A 13746-nucleotide genomic window follows, 5' to 3' on the forward strand; every position below is an offset into this window, starting at 1 on the left:
GTTATATAAGTCTCATCTCAATAATAATTTTTTTTAATTTTTAAATATATTTATTCATTTTTGAGAGAGAGAGCATGAGCAGGGGAGGGGCAGAGAGAGAGAGGGAGACACAGAATCCGAAGCAGGCTCTAGGCCCTGAGCCGTCAGCATAAAGCCCAACATGGGCTCGAACCCACAGACCGTAAGATCATAACCTGAGCCAAAGTGTACGCTTAACCGACTAAGCCACCCAGGTGCCCCTCAATAATAATTATTTAAACCTTATTAGACAAACAATAGAACAATCATTTCCAGGGTGAGGGGGTGGTAGGTAGAGGGATTGGCAGTGCCAAGGAAGGGAAACCCCACCGTCTGTGCAGACACCACCCCACAAAAGGCTCAGAATAGGGAGTCTGGGCAATGGATGGAAACAGGGATAATCCTATGAGCAGAGCAGCTGAAGCCCCAAGTCCCCTACCCCCGCACACACCCCTCCACACACACACACACAGCTGGTGACTACCCAAGCCCCATCCTGGCTGGAGCCTGAAGTTGACCTTGATCCTCTGGGGAAATTGAAGGAAACAAAGGGACACACACAACCCAGGAGGAGGTGATTCCCTGGATGGAATTCCCAGCATGGGGCAGCCACTGGGACCCCCTCACCCGAATGGAGCAGGAAGACACAGTTCTTGACATGGGTGTGTCTCTATAAATGTCCCCATCCTGTAGATGACCCCAGTGAAGACATCCATGGGAAGAATCAGCAAGACTAGTAGACAAAACTTAGCAAGTAAAAATACAAGGCACTCAGGGCGCCTGGGTGGCACAGTTAAGCATCCGACTTTGGTTCAGGTCATGATCTCACAGTTCATGAGTTTGAATGCTGTCAGCATAGAGACTACGTTAGATGCTCTGTCCCCATCTCTCTCTGCCCCTCCCCCACTAGTGTGCGTGCTCTCTCTCTCTCAAAAAAAAAATGAACATTACACAAAAATAAAAGGCACTTGTGTTTGATAGCAGAAAAAATATATACAAAAATGTTAAATGTGACTTCATGCAATACTTTCATTGCTACCTCTTATCTCAGATGCAATGAATACTTGTGGGGGCACTTGCCCTGGGCACCAGATGCAAAGATGGAAGCCCAGCTGGGAACAGAGTGACTGTGGCTTGGCTCTGGGGATTAAGGTCACAAAAGTTCAGATCCCTGGTTCCGTAATTCTGGGTCAACTCTTACAGTCGGTCTTCTCTTGTTGGGCCCTGGTCATTTAGTGCATTTAAAAAAGTCAGATAAAGCTCAATGAAGAGCCATCTGTCCCTGGTGAGGCCAATGTTGGGATTGCAGTTCCATTAGATGGGTTTTGGCCAAGAACTCAGGGAATTTTGCCTTGCTCTGGCCATCCCTTTGGAACCCCCAAGGGAGCAATGGTGGAGAAGAATAAAACCCCAGAGTCCTTTTGGCCCCAAACCACAGAGGCCTGAAGCTGGGTCAGAGCCCAGAGCCTAGACTGCAGGGCTGAGGGGCCGCTTCCATGGCCAGTACCTAAGAAAGAGAAGAGCCACGGGGCAGAGAGGACCAGCACTGGCTGAAGCACAGCCACCTGGACAAAAGAGGAAGAACAGTGGACCCACCAAATGAGCAGGACCATCAGCTGTGAGGGGCCGTGGACCAGCTGGCAGGAGCTGTGGTCACTGGGGCTGTGGTGCTTGGCTCGGGATCCCACCCCTGCAGGAAACCTGGTCCATCCTTTTCTTTCTTCTGTAAATCCACCCTGACAGCTAAAGGTGTAGGTGACCAGGAGTGGAGAGCATCGCCACCTCCCGACCCCTGCCATCAATGACAGGGTCACTTTGCGTCCTTTGCTTCATGAGGTCAGGACTGCTGTCGGGGTGCGGTCCCAGAACCATGAAATGGGTCAGTAATTAAGTCAGCCCTGAGGACCCACTAACTCAGAATCCTGCCCTGTTCTGGTTCTTATTTGGAATTGTGTTTGGTTGTGCTGTCCAAGCTCTGTGGACAAGGGGTGCACTGTGACCACAAGCCATGGAGTCTGGGTGAAGCCAGCCATGCACCACATGCAGGGCTTGACCAACAAGAGGGCAGCCCCATCTGCATTCCCCACAACCAGATGCCACTTGGAAGTCATGGCTCAAGTTCACAAGGAACAGAGCCTGACCTTGCCCTTCTCCCTCTCTCCACATTGCCCCCACCCACCCCCAAGACCCCAGTGGGTCTGGGGTCCTTTCGCTGTCTGAATCTGACAAGTTAGGTGGCCCTGTGACTGCTAAGGCTTCCTTCCAGTCCCAAGCAGGGATGAACCGCATCTCCTGTTTATTTCTTTCTTCGATTTTTTTAATGTTTATTTTTGAGAGAAAGAGTGTGAGTCGGGGAGGGGCACAGAAAGAGGAAGACACAGAATCCGAAGCAGGCTCCAGGCTCTGAGCTGTCAGCCCAGAACCCGACATGGGGCTTGAACCACAACCTGTGAGATCATGACCTGAGCCGAAGTCGGACGCTTAACCGACTGAGCCACACAGGAGCCCCTACCCTGCTGGATCCCATTCTCTTGTTGGGTCTTGTCCTTGCCTCAAGAGCAGGAACCCTTTGGAAAAATCCCCCGAAGGTGAATTTTTACAAGTTGGAAATGTATATTCTATTGCAATTAGTTCCACACTGAGAATGATAATGCAAAGCACCCCCAGACAATCAAGACAAAGTGTAAGAATTGTGTGAAGACCACACGAATGTTCATGCACTGGTCACAGCTACTTAATAAATCCTGTGCTGTCTGCAGGCGGAGGGTGCAAAGTGCCTGCCGTGGGAGCTCAGGAGTGGCTGGAGACCCGTCAGGCTGCAAAGGTCAAAACCCTCTTGTAACCAAAGTGGGGGGTGGGGGGGGGCGGTATTCTATGACACTCCGTGAAAACTCAGATCTCCCCACCAATGAGCCTGTGTCATGGGGCTAAATATGTTCTGCTAATCCTCCATTGTCATATTCTGTAGTGACAGATCTGTAAGGACTTTTAAAGAAACTCTTAGTATGGAGACTGATGGCAGAGTTGGAAAACTGTCCCAGGTCCTTGTGTTCTCACTGGTAGCTGGCTGTGGCCTCACCACGGAGGTGGCCAGGAATGAGGTCTGACCTGGGTGGGCTTGGAGTTTCCTCTCTGCCTCTCCAGGACCAGAAGAGCTAGGAGGACCCCCCACTGCATGCTATTTCCATGGTCTGGCAGCAGGAGGAAGGACTTGCCCCTTCCTCAACAGGGCCCACAGCAGTGCTGGAGGACCAGGTGGGGTCAGAACAGAGAGCTCTCTGCAAAGGCAACATCCTGGGTGGGCCTTGTGCACACAAAGCATAGCCTACATTCCTGTTCTCAATGAAGAGCCCAGCCCTCTGGTCCAGGGGCCCTGCCAACAGGAAGTCCTTGGGACCTGGGTGTGTAGCAGGGCATGGGTCTCCCAGGGCCCACCAGGCTGAGGAGGAAGTTGGCTGGGGCTCTACTAGCTGAGCAAACAACACATTTCTCAGGAGGATGAGGTGGGTGAGGCCCCAGCCTGGGAGAGGGGTGAGGACAGGGTATATGAATCACAGCGAGGCCTGTCTCTGTTCCCAGGAGCAGCCACTGAGCCCAGTCCACCATGGAGCTCACGGCCACCTTCCTGATGCTCTGTGTGGCTCTGTTCAGTCATCCTGGTGAGTGCCTGCAGGACTTAGTTCCCAGCTCTTCTCTATGCGGCCTTGGCAGAGGCTCTGGTCGGGTCCCCTGTTGCCCCTGCCTTGGGCACCAGGCCACTCCTCTGCTTACCACCTCCTGGGCTCTTCATCCCTCTGGGCAGGATGTCCTGCTCCTTCCTGGGACTTCAAGGTCCTCTGGGGTCTGCCCTGCCCCAGCCCTCAGACTTCCTTTCCTATTCCCACCATTCCTGTTTTCTTCTCTTCACCCAACACCAGGCTGTCCAAGCCTTGGCCAATGCCAGTGCTGGCCCTGGTCGAGGACTACCCATCTGCTCTCTGCTTCTTCCTTCAAGGCACAGCCCAGGTGTCCCCTCATCTGGGAAGCCTGTCTTGGATCCTACTCAGAGCTTTCTTCACCTCCCTCCACCCTCGAGCCACCTTGTATGTCCCTCTGTCCAGCTGCTTGCTTGCTGGGCCACAGCGATCTGCCTACATGACTGCCTCTCCCAACCAGCAGAGGACTCCTCAGGGCTGGGCCTCCCCCAACTCAGACAGGGTAGCTGTCAGTGGGTGGTTAGGGGAGCATGCACAACCTGGAGGAGACAGGCCCTTGGCAGGTCTCCATAGAGGCCCAGTCCAGACAGAGGGCTCTTCTCTACTTGTGTTTGCAGCTGCCACTTTCTTCATGGACACAATGGTCAAGCCTGTGGCCTCAGCTCTGACCGACCTCAACCCTGCTGTGGAGGCTGGGGCAGAGGCCCTGGCTGGGGCAGAAGACATAACTGAGACAGCAGCTCTGGCTGGGGCAGGGGCCATGGCCAACCCCCTTCTCAAAGGCTTCAGCCCCCTGAAGTTCATCCTGACCATCCTGGGGATCCCAGTGGAACATCTCATTGAGGGTTCCAGGAAGTGTGTGGCCGAGCTGGGCCCTGAGGCCGTGGGAGCTGTGAAGTCTCTGCTGGTAATGTGGGCACCCTGTGCACCCTCCCTGTGAACGCAGTCCTCCCCAGCCATCCTCCCAGAGTGGAACGATCTGCTCCTCAAAATTCCACAAAGGCATCCCAGCCCCATGTCAGGGAATCCTCGTTGCTGGCCCCCAGAAACAGGATGTCCTTGGGTGGGAACCAAGTTGACCACATACGAATGGCAAGGGGGCTGCTGAGGGCCCTTGGGGGTAAGGTATAACCCTGTTGGAGACTCTGTCCAGAGTCACATCTGTGCCCTCAAGTGCCCAGTGGCAGTGGGATGGAGGAGAGCACACTCAAACTTGGCTTCTCCTTTCCAGGGGTCCCTGATGTACCTTGGCTGAGCGGAGGCTGGAGTATCTCTGCCTGGGGACAATGATGCTGCCATCTGTAGGCTGGGGACCTGCTGCCCAGCCCTGAACATCCAGCCTTCCTTCCCCTACTCTCTCAATAAACATGGATAAGAGCAGCTTTGAGGCTGATTTCTTCTTGCCTTGATACCAAAGCCTGTTCCTCCCCCTGCTGTAAGTGATGGTGCTAAAGGGGCCTGCAGGTGGGATGGTCCCTATGCCTCAGGAGGTACACCATGCCCCAGATTATGTGAGGGTGCGTGCATGTGTGCGAAAGACACTACTGACATTTGGCAGGTGACTCAGAGCCACCAATTAAAGGTGATGGGGATTGGGCAAGTATTAGAGTTAGTTAAAATGGATTTTCCCCCCACCTGTTACACTCCACAATTGTTAATGAAGCATGGGAATTATCTAATCCTTGGAAATCAGTGAGAACCTTCCAAATCTAGCCATTTGTTGCTAATATTTGAAAGTTTTGTTATCTTCCCTCTGACAGCTTTCTTTCCTGGAATGGAGCAGGACTAAGGGAAGACTATGTCATGTTTGGTTTTTCTCTAGGTTTCTGGTAATTTATTACTGAAATAATTTAGTGACTTTGGGTCCTTCCATTCTACCAGAAGACCCACCATTCCTGGACTGATCCCCAGTGTTGTGGGAAGGTGCCCAGAGCCTGAATATTGATGTCTGTCTTGAGGGAAACTTCCCAGAAAACTCCTTTTTGATTGATAAATTATAACTCCAGGAAAAATATAATTCTGCTTCATGCTTTCTGGGAAGGGTTCTCCCTGGTTTGACTATCAACCCACCGTGGACAATCGAATCCACTTGTACGTGTTTTATATGAAAACATGGATCTGGCTTTTTTTCTGTTCCTATTTTGACAAGGACATTCAGGGCTTTAAATGGGGGGGGGGGCGGGGAGCGGCTGTATTTTGACAAGTTTACACATCAACCTAGAAGAGGGGAGGCAGCCACTGGGATCCAGATTAAATTTAAATCTCTAATCAACACCATTGCCCCCAAGATTCTCAAGGGTTCTGAGTTTTTGTGTAAGGCTCTGTTCTGGACAAAAATGAACCGATAATTAGATGAATCATTATGAATCTCTGGTGAAGAAAGCAGTGGGGACATGACCTGACCTGAAATGACCACAAGCCAATTTCTGGGGACATTACATATGTTCCTCAATTAATGCGCTAGATTAAATTATTCAAGGGGATTACTGGAAAACACCATTCTACTACAGGAGCTTTTTGGAACTGACAGGGGGCTTGGGGGTTCAGGAAAGGACCCCGTCCTGAGATGACCCTGCTACCTTCCATCTCTGGAGGCTTCCCAGGCAAACACTGGAGGGGAAATCACAAAACTCCCTGGAAGAGGAAGTTCATGAATTACACTTGAAACCCCAAGCCTAACAGCAATAGCTAGCTTCCTCCACCCTGCAGATTCCTGGGAAGATACCAACCATAATCCCAGGGAAAGAAGGAATATGGCAGAAGGCTAGATTTCCTTAAATATCCTATTTTGTGGGGCACCTGGGTGACTCAGTCGGTTAAGTGTCTGACTTTGGCTCAGGTCATGATCTCAATGTTCATGAGTTTGAGCCCCGCATCAGGCTTGGTGCTGATAGCTCAGAGCCTAGAGCCTGCTTTGGATTCTGTGTCTCCCTCTCTCTCTGCCCTTTCCCCGCTGGCATTCTGTGTCTCTCTCTCTCTCTCTCAAAAATAAATTAACACTAAAAAATTTTTAAAAAAATCTTTTGCCCATTTGACTTGGTAATCATATAAATATTTTACATGATTCTAAAAGACCAAATAAAAAATTTTAAAGCACTCTAAAAATTGAAATTATAAAAAAAGAGGAACAAACCTAACTTTATTTCTCATGGTGGTATAGTCCCCAAAGAGTATTCCAGGGCACCTGGGTGTCTCAGTCTGTAGAGCATATGACTCTTGATCTCAGGTTCATGAGTTTGAGCCTCACGTTGGGCATATAGATTAGTAAAAAAATAAATAAATAAATAAACTATTCCAAGTAACATGAAAATACAGTAATTTAACTCTACATTCAGGGTGGGGGGGGAGTAACACCCCAAGAATGAGAACAGTAAAAACAATCAAGTTTTTCTTGGTGGTGGTGTTGCTATATTGAGGCTATCTATTATCTGCATATTCTGTGATATGATGAATGATTAATTACCTGAGTGTTATTGAAGAAACTTGAGATTTCTGGCAAAGTGGAAAGAAGGTGCTGATATAAGATTATTAAGGTTCAGTAAAAACTTTAGGGCTCAACATTTGAACCGAAAGTACAATTATAATTACCTGGTGTGTTTTATCTTCAGAGGAAAAAAAAATCTCTTATCTCTGTCCCCTGAAAATTTCTAGAAACTCACAAATCCAGTAGCAATGAGAATCCTCACACCTGGATTGTGGCCTCTAGACACCATTTCTCACTGAAGGAGCCAGGAGTCTTTGGAGAAATGGCTTGTTCCAGAACCTAGAACATCTTTTCATACCAGAATAGAAGTAAGCTACTGAAGACGACCAGGATGGTGCCAAAAAGACACAGGGAACAGTCTGAATAAATCTCTCACTGGCCAAAAATGGGGTAATCTGAACGTCAGTAATGGTAATAAGTGCAATGGATGGCATTAATCAAATATGTTTAAACTGTGTGTTTTTGAAACAGAGAGAAAAAAAAATAGCCTGTTTGGTAACATTTTGAGGACACAAGAAAATCAGTTCATCATTCTGAAAACCGAAAAATATTTCAAAATACAAAGTTAAGAAAGTTAAGAAAAATTTAAAAGACAACCGAGAAATTATGCAAGACACATTAACCGATGAAGGGTAAGCATCCTGTGTACATAAAGAACTGTGAATTAACCAGAAAAGGACAAAGTCCTCAATAGGCATAAAATCATAAGAGGAACCTGAAATAGCAAAAATATGTCTGTTATTAATAAAGGAAAGATAAACAGAAACACAATGAAATACCATTATACCCACCAGATTGCCAAAAACGAAGTCGGAGAAAAACAAGCATTGGTAAAGTTGTGGAACAATGGGAAAAATCTCATAAACTTCTGATTGGAGAGTAAGCAGAAACACTTTGGACAGGAATGAGCGTATCTAGTAAAAATCACATGCATGCCCCCAACACCTAGCAATTCCAACCTTCTAGAGAAGCTAGCACACAGTGGCACCTACCAGAATGTTCAGACCAGAATGTTTTTAAGGGTTGGGGGAAGGAGAAAGAAAACTAGAAACAATGCAAAGATACCTGCAGAGAAGGGTAGAATTTGGAATATTCATAAAATGGCAATATCACACTGCAGCTATTACAACTACACGCATTAACATGAGTGAATCTCAAATAATTGAAATCCCATAAAACTCACCCTTTTGAAGTATATAATTCAAAGGCTTTTTAGACTATTCACAGTATTGTGAAACCATCACTACTAATTTCAGAATATTTTTATCACTCCAAAAAGAAACTCAGTCTTCTTGGAGAATGTCTATTCAAATCCTTTACTCATTTAAAAAAAAAAAAAACTTTTTTAATGTTTTTATTTTATTTATGAGAGAGACAGAGAGCATGTGTGATTGGGGGAGGTGCAGAGAGAGAGGGAGACACAGAATCCAAAGCAGGCTCCAGGCTCCGAGCTGTCATTACAGAGCCCGACATGGGGCTTGAACCCACAAACTGCGAGATCATGACCTGAGCTGAAGCCAGACGCTTAACCGACTGAGCCACCCAGGCACCCCTCCTTTACCCATTTTTAAATTGGGTTGTTTTTCCATCGTTGAGTTGTAAGAGTTCTTTATATATTCTGGAGACCAGACTCATCAGATACATGGTTTATAAATATTTTCTCCCATTCTGTGGGCTGTTGTTTCACGTTCTTTTCCTTTGATGCACAGAAGTTTTTCATTCTGATGAAGTCTAATTATCTGTTTTCTTCCCTTTGGTTGCTTGCACTTTAAGATGTCTTACCTAAGAAACTATTGCTCAACCCAAGGTCATGAAGATTTATACCATGTTTTTTCCTAGGGGATTTTATAGTTTTAGCTCTTACATTTAGATTTTTTTTTTATTCCTTTTACTTTTTGTATGTGGTGTGAGAATGAGGTCCAGCTTCATTCTTCTGCTTATGGACACTAATCCTTTCCCTACTTAGGTGTCTTGGCACTTTTGTCACAGATCAATTGACCATAGATGTAAGAGTTTATTTCTGGCCTCTCAATTCAATTCCATTGATCTATATGCTATCCTTAGGCCAATACCACACTTCTTGATTATTGTAGCTTTGTAATACATTTGAACTCAGGAAGTTTGAGTCTTCCAACTTTGTTCTTTTTCAATATTGTTTGGCTATTTGGAGTTCCTTGGATTTCCATGAATTTTAAGATCAGCTTGACAATTTCTGCAACAAACAAAAAGCCAGCTGTAATTTTGATAGGGACTACACTGAATCTGTAGATCAGTTTGGGGAGCATCACCATTTCAATAGTAGTAAGTGTTTCAGTCCATGAACATGAAAAGTCTTAACACTTAATTAGGTCTTCTTTCAATGTTTTATAATTTCCTATGTACCAGTCTTCCACTTCTTTCACTAAATTTCTTCTCAAGCATTTAATTGTTTATTGTTATTGTAATGCAATTGCTTTCTTAATTTTATTTTTGGTTTGTTCATTGCTAGTGAATTGAAATACAATGATTTTTGTATATTGATCTTGTTTCCATTAACCTTGCTGAATTCATTTATTAGTTCTAATAGGTTTTTGGTATGTGGATTATCTGGAGTTTTCTATATACAAGAACATATCTACAGATATAGTTTTACTTCTTCCTCTCAGACTTTATTACTTTCTTTTTTTTTGCCTAATTTCCCTGGCTAGAGCATCTGGCATAATGTTGAATAGAAGTGGCAAGAGTAAACATCTTGTCTTTTTTCTGATCTTAGGGGGAGAGCCTTCACTCTCACCATTAAGTAGGTTGTCCATTTTGAGTTCTTTGTAAAAGCGCTTTATCCAGCTGAGGAAGTTCTCTTCCATTTCTCTTTGATATTCTGTTGTTGTTTTTAAATTAAAGGTTATAGAATTTTTCTGTGCCTAATGAAATGATCCTGTCGTATTGCCCTTTATACTACTTGATGAAGTATGTTACATTAAGTGTGGATATTAAGCCAACCTTGCATTTTTTAGATGAATCCCATTTGGTCATCAATTTTGCTGATCTTTCCAATCAACTTTTGTGTTTGTTGATCTATTTTCTATTCTCTATTTCATTATTTTCTGTTCCAGTCCTTATTATGACCTTTCTTCCGATTTTTTCCTTTGGCCCATTGGTATTTAGGAGTGTACTTTAAACTTCCACATATTTTCAACTTTCCCAATTTTCTTTCTAGTTTCACTTCATTATGATCAGGGGACATACTTTGTACAATTTCAATTAAGCTTATTGACTTGTCTTATGGCATCACCTATGGTCTACTGGAGAATGTTCCATGTGTGGACTTGAGGAGAATGCGCATTCTGATATAGTTAGGTAGAGTGTTCTATACATGTCTGTTAGGTCTACTTGTTTTATAGTGTTGTTCATGTATGCTATTTCCTTGTTGATCTTCTGCCTAGTTGTTCTTGAAAAGCAACCCTAAACTTACCAAGATACCAACAAATTGTTCCAAATTTTTCTTGTAGTTTTAGTGGCCAACTTACAAAATGTGATTACGATTAAAATTTGTTAGAAAATGTACAAAAATCAGCATTCTTGGCTTATATCATGATACAACATAAATTTTTTGTATCCGTCTGTGAAGGTCACAAATACTCTTTCCTTGGAGTTTCAATTTTTGTTCACTCATATGCAGCTTGATACTGGTGAGAAAAATGTGTATCATACTGATATGGTTTGCTTTTGATTACTGAATATTTGGCAAGCATTCCTTTCATTGCAAGATAACCTTAAATTGGTATTAAAAGAACTGTAAGCCATTGTTAAAATTTCTTCATAATTCAACCAATGAGCTACTATTAGTAAAAGAAGATCATTAAATTGTCTTCTATCTCTCTGAATAGTCTTAACTGGTGATGGTTCTTTGATTTGAAATTATATACACTTATCAGCTATGACACTTTTCAGTCTGTTTCGGAAATTTCAATAAGCATAAGGTGAAACACAATAAAGGAAATCAAGGCTCATAAAAAAAATTCCGATAAACCCAGATTTTTAACCTTAACATAGCTAGAGTACCATCTGTAGTGACAGAAACAATTTTTCTTCGTATCTAGAAGAAAATTTTTGGCAGATGTAAAAGATGCAAAAATATCTAGGCTGTAAGTTTGATTTTAGGCCGAGAATTCCCATTTCTTGGTAAATTTGGAAGCCTGTTAAGAAATAGCATACAGTAAGTATTAACTGGTTAGTGCCTTTTATATCACAAAACTCCTCTAAAGCTAGTAAGTACTTTCAACTTTTCAAATATTGAACCAATTATCTTAAATAGTATTAGGAAGATCTTGTATTCTATAGGTAACTGTTGGCGTAACTGAACGTATTTCATTTTTGTAAAATATTGTCATTTTCTAACAAAATTTCCAAATATATTTTTATACCATATCTCCATTAAAAAATTCTTTTCCTGTGGAAGAATACAAGCCCTTTTATAGCTGGCCAAATCTACAAGCGCATATCCTATTATAGTTAGAAAAAAACGAAAAACACCTTTCTGTGGGACTTTCATTTCAGGTGATTAATTTCATCTATTATTCTTTTTTGACTGTTAACAGAACACTGAATTCAGTAAGTATTTGAAGAAAATGTATCTTAATGTTCACTTTATTACCTCTCTCTTTTTTTTTTTTTTTAATTTTTTTTCAACGTTTATTTATTTTTGGGACAAAGAGAGACGGAGCATGAACGGGGGAGGGGCAGAGAGAGAGGGAGACACAGAATCGGAAACAGGCTCCAGGCTCTGAGCCATCAGCCCAGAGCCTGACGCGGGGCTCGAACTCACAGACCGCGAGATCGTGACCTGGCTGAAGTCGGACGCTTAACCGACTGCGCCACCCAGGCGCCCCATATTACCTCTCTCTTTAACAGAGGTTTTTCCTTTTCCTCTGGTGCAGTAAATTGCAATTGTCATTCATCATGAAATTCAATGACACACTTTCTAGTCTTTATTGGGACTCGCTCACTTCTATCTATATCACTACTGACTTTAAATTTAGTAATTTGACCATAGTTTTTAAACCAGAAAAATAATTTACATTAAAATGAACAAAGGGATCTCAATTACTAATGATTTACACAGGCACAGTAACTCCTGTTGCCAGCATAAAGAACTCAAACACATCTTAGTGTTACTTTGGTTAGTAAAATAGGGCAGAAACAGTTCTTTGACATCAACTGGTGAAGTGTTTATGTCTAACACAATACAGTGGTTTCATATCTTACACAATGTATCAGATACAGGGAAATTTGGTCCTATCACAATAGGGTTTCATTTAACAGAAAAACATTTTAGTTCCAGTCACATGAGCCATGTTTCAAGTACTCAAAAGGCACGTGTGGCCAGAGGCTACCAGACTGACCATCTAATCCTCGGTGTGAGGGGATACTTACTTGGGTTTGGAATTTTTGGATTCCTTCCATTTGTTATGTGTTGCTGTATTAAAGTATCTTAAAAAAATTTTTTTTTAATGTTTATTTTTGAGAGAGAGAGAGAGAGAGAGAGACATAGAGAGAGAGAGACAGCACGAGCAGGTGAGGGCAGAGAGAGAAGGAGACACAGAATCTGAAGCAGGATCCAGGCTCTGAGCTGTCAGCAGTCAGCCCAACCGACGCAGGACCTGTGAACCCATGAACCCATGAACCGTGAGATCATGGCCCGAGCTGAAGTAGGACACTCAATGGACTGAGCCACCCAGGTGGTCCTTAAAGTATCTTTTAATGCCTACTAATTACTTAATTGTTCAGCAGAGAGACACACTGGATCTATTTTGCAGACTAAAATCTGCATGAAAAATAATGCGAAATGTAGTAAAGCGTAGCTTGAGAAACAAAATTCTTTGCGTAAATGTTTCGGTGAGGTCAGTAGAGGAAAAAAAACAGGTTGCTTTTGAGGCAAACACGTCTCTTACATGGAGTCAGGGTTTGTCTAATGAAAGTAAGGAGTGACTGAACAAAACTTGCTTTTCACCCACAAATGAGGAGGGATAAATCACGGTTCTTCCTAATTCTATTTCCTGAACATTTCAAATTCTCCTTTCTTTCTTCTCTTCTCTTACTGCCCCGCAAGCCATCCTCAGCTTACAGACCACAGCAGAAGCCAGTTAACTAGTTTTACTGTTTTTTTTAATTTTTTAAATGTTTTTATTTATTTTTGAAGGAGAGACAGAGGATGAACAGGGGAGGAGCAGAGAGGGAGGGAGACATAGAATTTGAAGCAGGCTCCAGGCTGTCAGCACAGAGCCCAATGCGGCGCTCGAACTCACGAACTGTGAGATCACGACCTGAGCCGAAGTCGGACGCTTAACCGACTGAGCCACCCAGGCGCCCCTAGTTTTACTGTTTTAATCCACCCTCCATAGCACTACTACAGCAGCCTTTCTAAAACATAAGCCTGGTAATGCTGCTCCTATTTAAAACCCTTCTAGAGGCACCTGGATGACTCAGTCAGTTAAGTGTCCAACTTCGGCTCGGGTCATGATCCCAAGGTTTGTGAGTTTGAGCCCTGCGCCTGCTTCAGGTTCTGTGTCT

The 13746-nt window shown here is 43.8% G+C and overlaps 1 protein-coding gene across 1 annotated transcript; it reads left to right on the plus strand.

Moving 5' to 3' along the window:
- The first annotated feature begins 3622 nt into the window (after window positions 1–3622).
- SCGB3A1 (secretoglobin family 3A member 1) lies at window positions 3623–4968 on the plus strand. Its single transcript, XM_047074680.1, has 3 exons — window positions 3623–3677; window positions 4331–4620; window positions 4945–4968. Exons 1-3 carry the CDS (start codon window positions 3623–3625, stop codon window positions 4966–4968), a joined length of 369 nt encoding a protein of 122 aa, XP_046930636.1.
- Window positions 4969–13746: the final 8778 nt, after the last annotated feature.

The sequence above is a fragment of the Lynx rufus genome, unplaced genomic scaffold (assembly GCF_022079265.1).
Source record: "Lynx rufus isolate CCGP_SWC_20201006 ecotype Redwood Valley unplaced genomic scaffold, mLynRuf1.p SCAF_1, whole genome shotgun sequence".
NCBI classification, from domain to species: domain Eukaryota; kingdom Metazoa; phylum Chordata; class Mammalia; order Carnivora; family Felidae; genus Lynx; species Lynx rufus.